This window comes from Myxocyprinus asiaticus, chromosome 32 (assembly GCF_019703515.2).
Source record: "Myxocyprinus asiaticus isolate MX2 ecotype Aquarium Trade chromosome 32, UBuf_Myxa_2, whole genome shotgun sequence".
Lineage (NCBI taxonomy): Eukaryota > Metazoa > Chordata > Actinopteri > Cypriniformes > Catostomidae > Myxocyprinus > Myxocyprinus asiaticus.
In genome coordinates, this window is record NC_059375.1 from 23348305 (window position 1) to 23366688 (window position 18384).

The following is an 18384-nucleotide window of genomic DNA, read 5'->3' on the forward strand; positions in this document are numbered from 1 at the left end:
AAAGCGATAATCTAATGAGCATAAATGTGCTTAGCACACACACATTTTGGGTAAAATAGTCTGTTTTCTATCATATTAAACACATAGTATTGAATCGATTATAATTATATTTTTAATTAAAATTTATCTTGCTTTTATCCGCCATCTTGGACGTATTTTTCCACCGTGCTGATCACGGTGTATTCTGGGATCACCTGTTCCTTGTGTAATAGGAAATACACTGACTGAGCAGTTTATTAGTAATACTATGGTCCTAATAAAGTGCCCGACATCTCATGGTTCGACGTGTCGTGCATTCTGAGATGCTATTCTGCTCACTACAATTGTACAGAGTGGTTATCTGAGTTACCGTAGCCTTTGTCAGCTCGAACCAGTCTGGCCATTCTTCGTTGACCTCTCTCATTAACAAGGCATTTCCGTCCGCAGAGCTGCCACTCACTGGATGTTTTTTTTTTTGTCTTTGGTACTATTCTGCGTAAACTCTAGAGACTGTTGTAAGTGAAAATCCCAGGAGATCTGCAGTTACATAAATACTCAAACCAGCCTGTTTTCCCCATTCTGATGGTTGATGTAAACATTAACTGAAGCTCCTGACCCATATCTGCATGATTTAACGCATTGCTCTGCTGCCACATGATTCGCTGATTAGATAATCGCATGTAGGTACAGGTGTTCCTAATAAAGTGCTCAGTGAGTGTATGTCGACACAGGGCATAGAATGGCACTCATCAAGCCATTTTATGGGGTCTTTAACTACTTTATATTACAGTTTTTCATTGAAGCCAAACACCATGCACAACACATTTTGTTTAGCATTAAATGACAGGTGATTTTCATACAGTTACCTTTGGTTTAATTTCTGCAGATCATTATCGTCTTTCCAGACCAGCAACAGAAAAGTGACATAGTGCAGCTCCGGGGGCCCAAAAACGAGGTCGAAAAATGTGCACAGTTTCTGCAGAAACTCATCGCTGAGCTGGTACATGAGATTTCCACCAGTTTCCTACCTGCTCAGAATTAACTTGTGCTTTCAGAAGTTCAGATTGTTTTACAAATAGACCTGCTATTACTACCTGCTCAGACAGCTTTGAAATGAACATACTTCACCTGCAGCTGACAGATTTGCTTTTTTCCCTTTTACCTGTATTTCTACTCATGGGACTTTTTTCTGATTTGTTGGGAAACAGAATATTTAAAAGGTATTCACTGTTGGAATGAAATTGAGCTGTAGTGTTTAATTATATGTTCATCAGGTTGAGAGCAGCTTCTCAATATCTGTACCCATCCACAAGCAGTTCCACAAAAACATTATTGGCAAAGGAGGTGCTAACATCAAAAAGGTAAGGATTCGAAGTCAGCCACTTTCCCATATTTGTAATTATCACCTTTTTCATACTGTAATGAAAAACATCTGGTATTGTTTTTGTGTCTAATTGATCCTTCATCAAATGTAGTTTTCCAAGCTTAGCATGTCTTTTTTTGTCTTACACATCTTTCTGTTATGATTATGATGGTAATGTTAATGAGGGAGATTTTTGTTCCTGTGTAATTTTGTATAGATTCGTGAGGAGACCAACACAAAGATTGACCTCCCAATGGAGAACAGCAACTTGGAGATGATTGTGATCACTGGCAAGAAGAGCAACTGTGATGCTGCAAGAGACCGAATCCTTGCTATCCAGAAAGAACTGGTGAGAGAAACAGAAAACTAGAGAACTGGTAATTAGGGGTGGGTAAAAATATAGATTTTCCGATTCATCACGATATTCATTTGAACGATCTTGATATCGATTCTTAAATCCCAAGATCGATCTTTTACTCTACGTGCAACCCTCCACTACAGTGAGAGGAAATCACTTGCATTTGCAACCAAATTACATGCTGTGCGACTAAAATGTATATATTTGGCTGGTAAATGTTTACATTTCACTCACCAGTGATTGTATGGTATAGTGGTGGAGTATTCCGTAGCGAGATCTTTTCACTGTGTGTTGAGAGTAAAAATTGTTCCGTGTGTCCAAAGACGAGATCCACGTGACACATTTGTCTTTGAATAATGTCTCTTAATACCCTTTCTCTTCTCTACAGTCAGTTGTTGATCAAAAACAAAAAAAATAAACATTTAATTCTAATCATGCATGGCACAGATGAGATAAAGCCATTTGAGTCTTTCTTGTTAACATGCGTTCACGTACAGATGCTATTTACAGAAATTCCGGTTTTGCTAAAGAGACGGCACCGGTTTTAGCATGTGTAAATAGTATGAATTATGCACTTAAACAATAAACATGTAACAAAAATAATATATAAAATATAATTATTCATTCAAAATATTCACAAAAATCTAACCTTTAATTGAAGTAAACTGATTGAAAGGGAGGAAAAGCTCATAATTAAATAAATATTTTTCTCCAAAACATGTTTTCCCACAATTATTGTCAACCCTAGAAATTCTTATGAGTAAAATATATCTAAAGTATGTTCCCATTCATATTTAAAAAATGTTAGTACACCTGGGTGACAAGGAACATGAAATTGTTCAGCCATGACTTCCTGTTTCACATGGGTATAAATAAGAGGTAACATACAGGCAGAGATCTCTTAGTCATCCATCACAATGGGTAAGACCAAAGAATAAAGTTATGATGTGCAGCAAAAGGCTGTTGAGCTTCACAAAATGGGAAGTGGCTATAAGAAAATAGCTAAAGCACTGAAAATACCCATTTCCACCATCATGGCAATAATTAAGAAATGCCAATCAACTGGAGATATTACAAATCGGTCTGAAAGAGGTGTCTATGTTGTCTCCACGCACGGTGAGGAGGATGGTTCGAGTGGCCAAAAATTCTCAAAGGATCACAGCTGGAGAATTGCAGAAATTAGTTGGGTCTTGGGGTCAGAAAGTCTCCAAAACTACAATCAGACGTCACCTACGTCACCACAAATTGTTTGGGAGGGTTTCAAGAAAAAAGCCTCTGCTCTTATCCAACAACAAACTCAAGCGTCTTCAGTTTGCCAGACACTACTGGAACTTCAAATGGGACTGGGTTCTGTGGTCAGATGAAACAAAAACAGAGCTTTTTGGCAGTAAACACCAGAGATGAGTTTGGCGCGCACAGAGAGGTAGCCATTTGGAAAAGTACCTCATGTCCACGGTTAAATATGGTGGTGGATCTTTAACGTTGTGGGGCTGTTTTTATGCCAGAGGTCCTGGACATCTTATTCAGATCTATGGCATCATGGATAAAAAATCAAAACCTGATTGCCTCTGCCAGAAAGCTTAAAGCTTAGAGGAGAAGGCTGTGGTTGGATCTTCCAACAGGACAATGATCCAAAACACACAAAAAAATCAACACAAAAATAGTTCACTGACCACAAAATCAAGGTTCTACCATGGACATCCCAGTCCCCTGACCTGAACCCTATAGAAAACCTGTGGGGTGAACTGAAGAGGAGAGTCCACCAACATGGACCTCTGAATTGGAAGGATCTGGAGAGATTCTGTATGGAGGAACGGCCTCAGATCACTTGTCATATGTTCTCCAACCTCATTAGGCATTATAGGAGAAGACTCAGAGCTGTTATCTTGGCAAAGGGAGGTTACACAAAGTATTGAATACAAGGGTGCCAATAATTGTGTCACACATATATTTGACAAAAATATTTGTTTTTTGATAAAACTTGTGTTTGAAATTGTTTGATATCTATTTGAGGATAGATTTTTGTGAATATTTTAAATGAAAGACAAAAAGGATAAACAATAAGGATATATTTTTCGCAGCCTTCTTTTCTAATATTTACCAAGGGTGCCAATAATTTTGGCCATAACTGTTTATTGATTGAATACATGGATGTGTTCATTTTTAAAAAGTCAGAATGTGACCAAAATGGTGAAAAAAAAAAAAATAAAAAATATATATATATATATATATATATATATATATAATTATATATATATAATTAGTCAAATTAATATTTTCGTAATGTATGTATTTAGAAGGTCCCCTGTATAATTAACAGCATTTGCTGGGAGAGAATTTCTTTCATATGTAAGCAAAAGGGTCATTATAACTGAAACATACCCATATGAATTTATATAGAACGGAATCAAACTGAGTTCTTGTGAATTGGAATCGAATAGAATCAGGAAATCTGTATTAATACCCAACCCTAGTGGTAATGAGTGCTGGGGATTTTCAATTTTCAGGCTTGGTTGATCTATCTTCCCAGGCCAACCTGAAGGAGGCTGAGGTTTCCATCCCAGCCAAGCTGCATAACTCTCTGATTGGCTCCAAGGGCAGTCTTGTGCGCTCCGTGATGGAAGAGTGCGGGGGCGTTCATATCCTCTTCCCTGCGGAGGGATCAGGACTGGATAAAGTCACCGTCCGAGGCCCTGCAGAAGAGGTGGAGAGAGCCAGGAGACAACTGCTGCAGCTGGCAGAGGAGAAGGTGACTAGTGGGATGACGTTATGTAGAGGAAAAGCAATAAAGATTATTATTATAATAATCATTTCAATTTCAAGAGTCAAAAGAGCCTACCCCGAGTGTCTATAATATTCTGATCCAGAGATATGATCCTCTAATCACTTTTCAATATTAAGTCTATGGGATTTTATTTTCTTTGTAAAGCAAGTACCACTGACTAGTTTTCATGATCACCTGATTAGAATGAAGGTTTTAGTCATTCACTTTGTTTTCCCACCAACAAGTCAGCAACTTCTCAGTGGAGCTTCCTGCCAAGCCTGAGTACCACAAGTTCCTGATAGGCCGAGGGGGAGCTAATATTCGTTGTTTGCGAGATCGAACCAGAGCACGGATCATCTTCCCTTCGACTGATGAGCCAGAACAGGAGCACATTACCATCATGGGTAAAGAGGAGGCCGTACGGCTTGCCCAGAGAGAGCTGGAGACCCTCATCAAAAATCTGGTAAGCCTGGCTTTGATCTAATTCTTTAATTTTTTGATAATATTACTCTTTTACTTTCTCTTTCCTACTTTCATTCTCTATCTCTCATTTCTCTTTCAGGATGATGTGATCGAGGTGGTGGTGGACCCTCGGCATCACTGTCACTTTGTCTGTCGGAGAGGGCAGGTGCTGAGAGAACTGGCGGAGGAGTATGGCGGTGTGGCTGTAAGCTTCCCTCGCGCATGCACACAGTGACAGCATCACTCTCAAAGGGCACAGAGAGTGTGTGGACACTGCTAAGAAACGCATTCAGGAGATCGTTTGTGAACTGGTGAGTTTCAAATTTGTTGTTGGATTCAAATTTCTGATTCAACAATTAGTTCCAGTCCTCCTGACTGAACAAGTGGTGTTCCAAGAGTGCTGATATTTAGTGTAACAACACTGGAACGTTTCACTGTTTGCATCACTACCTTCTCTGTGTTTAGTGCATTCTAGATTCTGTGTTCAGCCACAATTCTGTGCGTTACTTGTGCTGTTTTACTGAATATAACCACAGCTGTGTATCGGCCTTAGGCACAAGGTTACAGGGTGTGTGATATTGCTTACCATCTTTAATTCTGGAGCATTTTTAGGCTGTTCCTGCAATTTTTCACACTCACATTTTAAAGCCCATTATTTAAACACTGGACTAATTGGCAAAAAATTGGCCAATTTTTTCAGACAGTGGAATGACTTGCTAAAAAGACTTTGATTCAGTCTAATTTTCAGTTAATGCACCACCCTAGGGCTGGGCGATATGGCCAAAAATATTATCACGATATTCTTTCATATCGTTCGATATCGATATGCATTCACATTTGCACGTTGCACCATTTTTATATTTTCATTAAAAAGAGAGAGACTAGGCTACAAATGAGTAATTTTATTGTCTTTCTTTGTCATCAATGCCAGAGATGATGACATCTAGTTAATTTCACAAAATTAGAACAGAAATCTATGTGTTTGTTATTAAAGGCTCATAACATGCTGATTAATAAAGCTAAATTTAGAAGGAAAAAACATTATGGTCTAAAAGCGCTCTGGAACGGCGTTAACTTGTGCAGCACCTCATGTCTACTCACATGCGGGGTAAAGAGGAAATGCATGCAGAGTGAGACAGGGCATAAATGAAGTGTGTTCAGTGCTAGAGAAAAATATTCAAGAATACAGCGCAGAAAGATCAGATCTGGTGAAAACAGCACTGTTGTTTTGTCGTGCTGCTCACTAGAGACGATAAGAGGGCGCAACGGTTGTCATGATGTCTTGTGCCAGTCACTGGTAACTGACGTAGCCTAATCGTTTGCAAGGCAACTAAAGTTAGCAACTTCAAAGAACTGCTTGCGTTTTTAGCGACATGCATTTGATCGTCTAGATGTAGAACACAGGCTAAATATAGAAAATTACTCAAAAGCTTATCATCGATATTGTGGATTTTTTTTTTTTTTATCACCGTAAATGTCGAGATCGTTTTATCGCCCAGCCATGCACCACCTGCATTGTTTCATTGAATATCTTGGCCTCTGATTGGACAAGAAGCTCCATCTAGGTATCATTAGAAAGCTGAGATCCTGATGATGTATACAATTTTATCATCAATAGTCCATAACATATATTTCCGATGATTTGTTTAGCATGCTTTTCCTGCTGGACCGCATATTTTGTTCTGGACATCTAAGATATAACATTGGACTATTCACACAAGCAAGCTCACAGACAAGTAAAAATGGCTAATTTTCTTTTTTGTTTTTTAGAAAACTACCTAAGTTAAAAGCAGATATAAAGTTTTTAGATATTTAGGGGTTACAGCAGCAGTGATTGGTGAATAAAAGAGATGTTTGTATATGATGCCTTACAGAAATCAGAAAACTGTGGTATCAGGGCAAAATAATAAATATCAAAATAAACTGTACATTTGCATTCCTGATGAATTGTCTATTTAAGTGCTATTTGAAAGACTTTTATATTCATATTAATATTTCTACCACATGACCTCTAGGTGGCGCTGATTTGCAATGCGAATGTTTTCAGGCCTTATATTGTTATTTTATGCAACATAAATGCAGAAGTGATGGATATCTCTGAAAAGTTCAGATTCTAAGCTTTCAAATGATACCTCAAATGCCTGACTTAGGTATTCATAGATTAACATTTTAAGCGTATATCTTTTTCGTGACATTGCGCCCCCTTTTAGACCCACCAGCGGGTCCGCCGAGTTGAAGAGGTTAAGTATAAAAAGTTGGCACAAATCGATTAGAGATGTTTCTGCCACTATATTTAGAAGTATTTCTAATAGTAATTTATGTCAAATCGGTTTGAGCAATCATGTATGTCTGAGTGTGACAATTTACTTTTCTGCCAAGAATAGCGTGTATTTTGGACTGCCTATGAATGGAATCTCAAAGAAGACAGCCCATATTACACTCCTGTCTGGTGTGTCCTTAGGAGTCACAGGTGAGTGTGGAGGTGGTGATTCCCCAGCGGTACCACAGAGCCATCATGGGACCCAAAGGCTGCAGGATACAACAGATTGCACGGGAGCATGAAGTCCAGATCAAATTTCCAGCAAGAGATGAATCTGCAGGTCTTTTTCCTTATACCTTCAACATATTTCAGCAACTTTCTCATTCCAGTCCCTGATGATGTCACTGGGTTTTATAAGCTGTATTGTTTGTTGCGTTTGTGGTTGGTAGCTCAGGTATCTGCATCTCAAGAGAATGGCGATACAGACCTCCTCCCTCGGAAGTGTGACATCATCACTGTGACAGGGCGGGCTGAAAAGTGCGAGCTGGCACGGGCAACTTTGCTTGTAAGGAATTCACTCACTTTTTCCTGTTGTCGACTGGTTTTCATTCTCTTTATCACCCCCTCTTCCTGTGATGTCTAGGCATTGGTTCCTGTGATGATTCATGTTGAAGTTTCCTATGACCTTCACCGTTACATCATAGGACAAAAAGGAAGTGGAATAAGGAAAATGATGGAGGATTATGAGGTAAAGTCATACATTATCGGTCATTGCACACTTCGCATTTTACCTAAGGATTCTCTAAAATAACAGTTTTAGTTTTTGTAAGTGTCTTTCTATTGCAGTGTCTATATAGTACAGATTAGGATTTTAGTCTTGTAGTGAAAAGTATAAACCATCTAACCACAAATACCTCTTTTCCAATAAAATGGTGCTGGTTTTCATGCCAGAGCCGGTCCTTGCCAAGCAGATCAGCGATTCTCTTTCAAAGTGGTTCCACTTTCCATTGACTTCCGAGCCAAACAATGATGTAACTATGTTACTACATAACCTGCCCACAAATAAACATAGCACACCACTAGTCTTTTTTTAAGACTTTTTTTAAAATCTGTGATTTTAAAAAACCTTTTTAACATGCAAAGTAATTTAATTCAGTGTCTTTTTGATATTTCAAACTGATATTTTTTGATAAAACCATGAAAAGTTAACATGAGTCAAATCAATAGAAATCAGTTCACACAGCAATATATTTGTAAAGAATAGCTTATTTTATTTTTGATGGACAGAGAAAATTAAGTGGCTGGATCGGGCATAGCACAGAGTTAGCGGGAAAAAAGTAAAATAGCGTAAATTAATGGTTGAATACGGTAAACCATGGCTCTTGTACTGTTTTAGGTGAATATTTGGGTTCCTCAGCCTGAGCAACAGTCAGATATCATAAAAATCACCGGCCAGGTATCCAGTGTGGAGCGGGCCAGACTGGGGCTGCTGGAGAGAGTCAAGGAGCTGCAGGGAGAGCTGGAGGATCGAGTAAAACATCTGCGAAGCACGCACGCACTCATACACTGCCATACACAATACTGCCATTATAGAACAAACTACATAATAACATATCGTAATTTTCACGTACAACCAACATAATTAAAATAAGATTTACTTCTTGAAATATACTCTTTTTTTTTTTTTTTTATCAGATTTAATATTTATTGAACCTGTCTGTCTGTAGGCATTACGGAGATTTAAGGTGACCCTCTTGGTAGACCCCAAATACCACCCCAAAATTATTGGCCGTAAAGGAGCTGTCATCTCCCAAATACGCAAAGACTACGATGTCAATGTACAGTTTCCAGACAAGAGTATTGAGCAGCAGGTGTGTATGAGTCTGGAAAGCTTGAGAGATGTCCTCATTCTTTCACCCAGACTGGTTCTGCATGCATTGTTTTAGAATTCTTTCACTCATACCTTTCATACCTGCTGTCCCATTTCTGTCTCTCTGCTTGTCAATCTGTCTTTACGTATTTCTGTCTTTGTCTATGATGTAATAGTGATCTTGGGTTTATGAGAAGAATGCTAACGAGGCCAGGACAGCTATAGAACAGCAGGTTGCAGCGCTGCAGGAAATGGTGAGTGAGGACATCCGGCTGGACCGGCGGGTCCACGCTCGCATCATCGGAGTTCGCGGCAAAGCCATCCGGAAACTTATGGAGGAGTTCAAAGTAAGAGCAGTGTATAAGCTAACAATGACATAAGGAATACATTTTGGAGTCAGTTTAAAGGAATAGTTGACCCAAAAATTAAAAATGTGTCATTATTTACTCATTCCCATGTTGTTCCAAACCCCTATGACTTTATTTCTTCTGTGGGATGCAAAAATAAACATTAAATAAATTTCCATAACAGCAGTTGATAGTGACACCTTTTACGCTTCAGAAAGCACCAGAAGTGTTATAACCATGCATCTTTTGCATCATATTCCAAGTCTTCTGAAGCCATTCTATCACTTTGTATTTAAGTCATTATTCACTGTCAAATCATATTATTGATCAACTCAGGGACAGATCTAGGGGGGTTCTGGGGTGGGATTTAAAATACACTTGTACCCACCCCACACACACACACACACACAATGGCCCTCTGTTATATGTAATTACCCCCCTAATGTAACCGTTCTAGGTCCGGGCATGAATCAGCTCACACTGTATATATACATTGCCCAAATAAAATATGGCAACACAGCAATAACATCAAACCTCATTATTTTTTGTGTTATGACATCATGACGTTTGGGCACGAGATGAACAAAAACTAAAAAGGTTTTAATAAAGGTTCAAATCGGGGGCCTGGGTAGCTCAGTGGTAAAGATGCTTGCTACCACCCCTGGAGTTCGCTAGTTCAAATCCCAGGGCATGCCGAGTGACTCCAGCCGGGTCTCCTAAGCAACCAAATTGGCCCGGTTGCTAGGGAGGGTAGAGTCACACAGGGTAACCTCCTCGTGATCACTATAATGTGGTTCACTCTTGGTGGGGCGCGTGGTGAGTTGTGCGTTGAGGCGTGAAGCCTCCACACGCGCTATGTCTCCGCGGTAACACGCTCAACAAGCCACGTGATAAGATGCACAGGTTGACGGTCTCAGACGCGGAGGCAGCTGAGATTCGTCCTTCACCACCCGGATTGAGGGGAGTCACTACTCCACCACGAGGACTTAAAGCACATTGGGAATTGGGAGAAAAAAGGGAGAAAATAAAAAATAAAGGTTCAAATCTCTGAGGAAGACCATATTACTCTATACTCTTTACAAGAAGTTAAATTCTATTTATCTTGAGAAAGCAAAGGGAGCATTTGTAAGATATAAAGCTAAATGGCTTGAATTTGGCAAAGAATAATGCCTGTTTTTTCAGCCTTGAAAAGCGCAAAAACTTAAAATTCAACAGCTTTATATTGATGATGATGTTCTTACATCCTGTAGCGAACAGATCTCTCAATTTGTCATCAATTTTTTTCAAAATTGTACGCCTTAGCATCTGGTAATTTAGAAGCTGATATGTTTTTTAATAAAGTCTCTCCATTAATTTCCCAAATTTGTGCTAGTAAAACAATTGTGACAAACCTCTAACATGGGAAGAGTTGGACTGTATCATTGCCAAATCTCCTAGGAGCAAATTGCCTGGACATGATGGTCTACCTTTTGAGTTTTAAAGAGTCTTTTGAGAAAACATAAAGGATTTACTTCATGATGCTTTGAATGAATGTATTGAACTGGAAGAAATGGCCCCAACAAGGTCTTATGTTAATTCCAAAACCTAATAAAAATAACAATTACTTAGATAATTGGAGACCTATATCCCTCCTAAACATAGATTACAAACTTTTGGCAAGTGTATACTCAAACGGTCTCAAAAAATGTGTTCTGAAAATAATTTCAGAAACGCAGTCAGGTTTTATTAAAAAACGTCATATATCAAATAATATTCGCCTTATTTTAGACTTATTCTAAACTAGATTATTCTTAGATGTTAAATGGGGTGTTCTTATTCTTTTTTGGGGGAATTTCTTTGAAGCATTTGACATAGTGGAACATAATTGTATTTTTAGGGCATTAGAAAAATGTGGATTTGGGAGTAATTTTGTTGGAGTGATTAAAACCTTATACATAAATAGCTGTGTATCTCTTGCCAGTGGTACTTCATCCCATTTTAGTATTAATAGAGGCATTAGACAATGATGCCTCGTATCTCCCTTTTAATTGGCTGCAGAATTGTAACATTTTCATGTTGTTCATTGCTCAGGTATTGAGGGAATTCAAATGGATGAAAAAACATTATTCACAACTCAATTAGCTGATGACGCATGCATTTTTGAAGGGATCAGTCTCAGGTGTACTCCTTAATACGAAGTTTAAATAATTTTTCTGAAGTGTCTGGGCTCGTAATTAACACAAAAAAACAAAAAAAAAGTGAAATAATTTTCATTCATGATTCAAATGTGCCCTTTATAAATGGAATTCAGGTAAAAGATACAGATAAATATCTTTGTATCTGTATTAGTAAATCGGTTCATGAATTACTTTGAAATTTCATCCTAAACTAGAGGTTGCCAAAAAGATATTTAATATGTGGCTACAGAGAGATCTTACCGTTTACAGGAGAGTTTTGCTCTCTAAGACTGAAGGAATTTCTTGTTTGTTTATCCTGCTATATCTCTTTATGTCTACACTATTTTAAAGCAATTGATTTGCTTCTCTTTAAATTAAATTGGAAAAACAAGGTTGAATGCATTAATATGCCATATTTAGGAGGAGGTCTTAAACTTTCATACTGTATATCAGATTTTTCAAATTAATTGGCTTAAATATGTAATAACAAACGTTATAACTGCTAATTATAGTAATATTCCTAAAGCCTATAGCAAATGGTTAACTCTATTTCCTACTGTAAATTTTCAAAAGATGTGGTCAGTATGCAACAAAGTTTTATTTCATATCAAAATTAGGGAGGTTCGTTTAAAAATGATTCATCGTTATTACCCCTGTAATAAATACTTGAGTAAATTTAATGGTGACATTTATGTTAAGAATATGTGAGTGCAGAATAAACTACAAATGCTCTGGTTTCTGCTGGCACGTCACTATATTTTCCATTCACTGTTTCATTCATCCATTATTTATTATTCTTTCTTAGATGTTGACTGTGACTGAGACAGAGACTATGGCAGCCTATATGAAGCCCCCTTCTAAGGCAATAGGGGCTGGAGGAAATGATGAGGATAGCAAAGCCCTGGCTAAAGGCTTTGTTGTGCGGGATACCCCTTGGAATGCTCAGGGGAACAAGGTCATCTTTAGAAAAATAACTTAAAATGGAGTTAACTGCATATGGGTTGTTGACACTACACATGTCTATGTACTATATAGAGTTTTTTTTTTTTTATCATCTAATTTGATAAAAATCAGTTTCATTTTTGGTTCATTTTAAGTCTGTGATGGTCTTGTGGTGTGACAAATGGATTTTGAAAAGTACAAATATTCCATGTAGTCTATAAATTCATAAAAGCTACATGTATAATAATTAGAAAATTCTGTTTAAAGTAGTTTTAGGTGTAGTATAGCATGTCACACCGCAAGACATGTCAACATCCCAAAGTATTTCATGTCATACTACACTTACTGTCCTAGTAATCATGCTTTTCTCTTCTGTATGGCATCCAGGCACCAGACGTGAGCAGTTCTGAAGAGTTCCCTATGTTTGGATCTGGAATAGCACCAAAACAGGCATCTGCTTGGGGACCCAAAAAAGTGCTAAATGAATGAAACCGTTCTGACTTGATCTTTCCAGAATTCACCAGCTCTCTTAATGGCTCCTGTGAACAAGAACATTCCTGATTGTTTTGCTCATCTTTCTCCTCTGTTTCCTGGTACGTTTAGTGCCCTTTGAGGAATTAACTCTGTCAACCTGTTGTGCCAGTCTCATTTAAAGAAAATCACTGAAACAGATCCTCAAGTAGCATTAGCGTCATTATCCACCTGGTGTTTTGTGAATCATCAGGCTCAAGGCGGGCAAGACAACCAATGGCAAGGCACCGAAGAATGAGTCAGACATTTCTTGGACTACTTGCAGCTAGAGAAGCCCTAGTTCACTGTGTACAAGTTCTTTTTTTAAGTCCTTGATGGTTTTAACTGTTTTTTTATGTGCCGCAGAGTTGGGTGCTTGAGCTTTCATTATGTACTGTAAAAGAAATGGTTTTATGTGCATTCAGCCGCAGATACAGAAGCACTTTTTGAACACTCAACTAGAGATTTCCTGTGGAGTCCTCCAATACTGAAGGCTGATCAATACTGATCTCGTTTTATATATATTTTCTGTATATATTAGTGTATTTATATTTCTGTTATTTATTGCTTTTGCTCAGTGACTGAATATTCAAACTATGGTAGGTTTTGAATGGATGAGCCACAGTCTTCACCTGAAGCATAGAAATGCTTTAGATACTATTTTTACAGTATGATTTGTTTCTTTTGCTTCAGGAAGTTGTTTTGTTTGTGTGGTCTAGTCACAGCTCATTTTGAAGTTCTGTCAGGGATGCAAACTACTCACCTTTTGAAGCTAATTTTCTCAAATTGTTTGGTAAAATTTTCTAAAAAAGCTTTAAATACAATGAACGAATCAACAGAAAAGATACATTTGGAACATCTGCTATGACTTTCTTACCTTTTTCACCTCTCATGACTTGTATCCCTGTCTGTTTGTATGATTTCGGTTTACAGTATTTCTCGCTTCACCTTTAACTCCTCAATGTAAGTGTAAGACAAACCTGAAACTGGGAATATTTATTGAAGCCTTAAACCAGTGATTCTCAACCAGGGGGTCGAGACCCACTAGGGGGCCTCAGCACACTTCCTGCGGGGCCTCAAGGTTTCTTAAAATTATTTAAAATATGATAGATTATAATAATTTTTATATAATTATTATAATTCAACTTATTGAAAGTGCTAAAAATGTAATAGCTTGCTTCCTATGAAGTATACACAGTTCTAGACATTTCTGGAATCACAAGTTTGAAGGAAATATCTAATAGCCTACATCGGGGGGCCTTCAAATATGTTCTCTGACGATGGGGGGCCTTGGAGTCAAAAAGGTTGAGAACCACTGCCTTAAACGACAGGCTTCAGAACAAAGAATTTTCTGGAATATCATCTTTTACTCAATATTTAATATGACATACTTTAAGGAAAAGCCCTGGAAATATAGCATGATGCCAAACACTTAGTTGTGTTTTCAAATTATTATTATTATTATTTTACTAAAGACAATGGAACAGTTGTCTAACTTGTTGAAAGAATGTTGAACTTTCAAAAGTAAAAGTCTCTGGAAAGATTCCCCAATTATATATATATATATATATAAAAAAATAATTTAAAAAAAAGTCTGCATTGCTAATGCAAATTGGTGGTTCTCAATTTGACTTAAATTTTGATGTCTTTTGATTTTTATGGGTCACTACCTCTCTTCCTAGTTGAGTCTGTGTTTTAAAATGTAATCGTTGTATGTGGCATGAACATATGCTTGTGTACAGGTTGAGTGAAGAACCATCAATAAACAACCCAAGATAGAAACACTATCAGCCTTAAGAAGTAATTGCCATAGGATATTTGTACTGAGAGTTGATGACAGTAGCTGCGTTTACATGGACACTTTTTGTTTTAATCATTCCGATTGATGATTCTGAAGATGCAACACTGCAATAAAAATTTTTTTTAATGCTCTTAAAAAAAAAAAAAAAAAGGCTTCATTTCTCTCTTGATTTTGGGGTGAAATGTGACCTGGACATGTTATGTATTCACCCAGACATGTATTAATAAATGACACAGAAACAGATTCCACAAGTTGTGCATAACTGTCTCTTTTTTTGGATTTTTATTTTCTTAGAAACAAGGAAGGTAATGTTAGTGTTATGTAACAGGCTGTACAACAACACACAGACATAAAAATAACACAAAGATGAACAAATAATACAAATGACTGAAAAAGCAGCAATGGGCCAACATGAACCCTGTGTTTTCACATTTTTTGATTTGCATACCACATCACCCTTGGCAATAAAGTGGGATTGCTAATGTAAAATGTACACTCAAGTATGTCATCTTGCTAACAAAATAAAAAGAGAAATCCCTAATAAATGTAATAATATGCCTTCGGAGAGAGAAAGGGAAATGAAAGTCTAGATACAGTCAGAAGAGTGTTGATTTTTTTCTTTCCAGCGAGGGCTTACATTTGTGCAATCTTAGTCATGAGAGAATACATAAAAATGGCAATATGTCTAGCATGGAGTAAACAATCTAATAAAAGAACAAAATCACATTCCCAGTTTGAACACCAATCTCGAAGCCAGGTATTAAATCAGACAACTTCAATTCCTACGATTCTTCATGAGACCAGAGGCACATCAACAAAATAGTTGAATAAACAGTACTTCCTTTTAAAAAGGATGTTGAATGTAGAACATAAACAGACCTTTCAATTCAATTTTTTCTTAACCTGCCACCACTAATTTTAGCAACACTAACATCCTGGTTCTTACATTAACGTTTGTAAGTAAACGAATAGGTTTGGTTTAAGTTAACAGCACACATTATTTCAGAACAGAGACAGGCCTGAACATAAACCATGTGTAAACCAAGTCTAAAGCAGTGAACCAATTCAAACGTAAGACGAAAGTTCCACAGATGGCACATCTAAAATAATGGGCGAAAGTGCGTGACTGATGCAGACTACTAGGACTCGCCTTTGGCCAAACGTGGACACAGATCAAACATACATATAGCTTAATAAACTCTCGTTACTGAGTGCTTTTGGGTGAGGGGCTAAATCATCACGTGTTTGTGCGTAGACGTCCACTTAAACAGAATGTGCTAATGTTGCAGTTATATACACATGTAATGGTCCTCAGGGGTATAATGGGTCAGATGAGGTAAAAATGTCCTAAAAGTCCCACAACATAGACCTTAGTCAGCGTAGATTACATATTTAATTTGACTCGAATGAAATCAAGGTTAAGAGGGAAACGAAAACAGTTTGTTCAATAAAATGGATGGTTCACCTAAAAATGAAAATACTCTCATCATTTACTCATCCTCATGCCATCCCAGATGTGTTTCTGGAGAATCAAAATGAAGATTTTTAGAAGAATATTTCAGCTCTGTTGGTCCTCACAATGCAAGTGAATGGTCACTAAAACTTTGAAGATCCAAAAAGCACATAAAGGCATCCATATGACTCCAGTGATTAAATCCATGTCTTATGAAGTGATATGATAAGTGTGGGTGAGAAACGGATAAATATTTAAGTCGTTTTTTACTATAAATCTACACTTCTTTTGTTTTTGCCAATTTGCAATCTTAATGCATATCGCCACCTAATGGGCAGGGAGGAGAATTTATAGTAAAAAAGGACGTAAATACTGATTCTCTTCTGAAGAAATATATTTAACCACTTAAGTTGTATGGATAATTTTTATGCTGCCTTTGTGATTTTTGGAGCTTAAAAGTTCTGACCACCATTCACTTGCATTGTATGGACCTACAGAGCTGAAATATTCTTCTATAAATCTTTGTTTGTGTTCAGCAGAAGAAAGTCATACACATCTGGGATTGCATGAGAGAATTTTCATTTTTGGATTAACTATCCCTTTAAGATTAACTTTAACAACAAATGACGTAAAAAAAATCTGTTATATTTTCAGTGTTTTCTCAGCTGAATGTTCGATGTAAAGGTACGCAACGTTACAACCCATTGAACAGACAGTTTATCTTTTCTCTCACAGCCTCACTTTCATTCTCGAATGGTGTCTACCTTAACAAAGGCTCAAACAAACAGTACTCATTTCTGTGTATTCACAAAAACATTAGAAATCCTTTTAGTTTTCTTGCAATACGATAACTTCTTGCCTTTGTGGCCATTTTTAATCAACATTTTGCATATTGCCTAAAATTCCTTTCATTTTTGGAATAAATACACAGCTATTATGAGAATTAAATGCGAGTAAAATACAGCGATGAAATAAACAACAAAGACGCTGTAGTGTCTTCCTGATAAGAGATATTTTTCCATGTTTTCAGGTTTCTTGACACTGTCATTTCGTGTTATCTTTGAAATGGGTCTCTCTTTTTTTCGTGGTTGATTTGCCCATTGCAAGTCTTAAGAAAACAAACAAATATAAATTCCAGGGCAGTGCTATAAATAGGTGGTCTTGTGTTCCTTCAGTCCAGTTTTATTTCTGTCAGAAGCGAGGGCTCTCCAAGCAAAAACACAGGGGGTGATACACATATTTAAAGATGTAGAGAGAGAGAGACAGCGCAGACAGGGTAAAAGTGAATTGAGAGCCTGCTGAGTGGTTTTAATGAGAAAGACTAAAAATCACCCACCAGTGTCCGAAACATAAAGTGCAGGCAGTGTCTTTGTCTCACCCTTCTTCAAAAAGAAAAGCAAAACAAAAGTTTGTCTGAAACAACATGCAGAGATGACTGAGCCTGGGAAGTAAAACATTGCTAAATCCTCAACGTCTCAGTCATCCTGAGAGTCTGAGAGGGGCTGCGCAGAAATTTGGTTGATACTGGAGAAGTGAGGAAGATGATGCCGATATCCTCGTTTGAGTGTCTATTTTACTCCACCCGTATGAGCAGGCCATAGAGAAGTGTGCCTCCTTTCTCCTTAGTGATCCATTCAATCTCTGCATTGCTGAATCGAGGGTCCAGGGGCTCGCTGATTCCCAGTGATGTCGGCCCCACTTTGTATGAGCCCGGCCGCACGCACACCTGGAAGCCCACTTGGGCCTGGTGACATCGAAGGGAACGTGGGTCTCGGAATCTGAGACAGAGAAAGCAAGAGCAGAGAAGGCATATTAAAATTAAATTTCAGAGAAAATACATCAAAGTATCGGCCAAACATCGGTATCGGCCGATAAAAGCAATTATCTGGGCTATTGACATTGGCCGATTGTTAATAAATAGCATAATTTGATTACTTATCTACTTGGAAAATCTACCTGAAATCCAATCTGACCATTCAGATTCCAATCAGATTTCAAACCACATCAGCTTTGTAAAAATTAGATTTTGAGTGGGGTTATTTTTGCTGTTCAGATTACAAACAACTAAAAAAGCCACCTTTTTTAGGGGGCAGTGGTGGCTCAGAGGTTAAGGCTCTGG

At 37.6% G+C, this 18384-nt stretch overlaps 1 protein-coding gene and 1 pseudogene across 2 annotated transcripts in view; one reads left to right on the forward strand and one right to left on the reverse strand.

Moving 5' to 3' along the window:
* LOC127423067 (vigilin-like) overlaps window positions 1–15055 on the forward strand; it is a 29441-nt pseudogene extending 14386 nt beyond the window's left edge.
* Window positions 14898–18384, reverse strand: part of LOC127423066 (neuralized-like protein 4) — a 45729-nt gene continuing 42242 nt past the window's right edge. For both annotated transcript variants that reach the window (XM_051667086.1, XM_051667085.1), the window contains one exon: window positions 14898–18043. In XM_051667086.1, coding sequence (XP_051523046.1) covers window positions 17839–18043 — 205 coding nt within the window. In that variant the 3' untranslated portion in view covers window positions 14898–17838. The remainder of the gene's footprint in view (window positions 18044–18384) is intronic.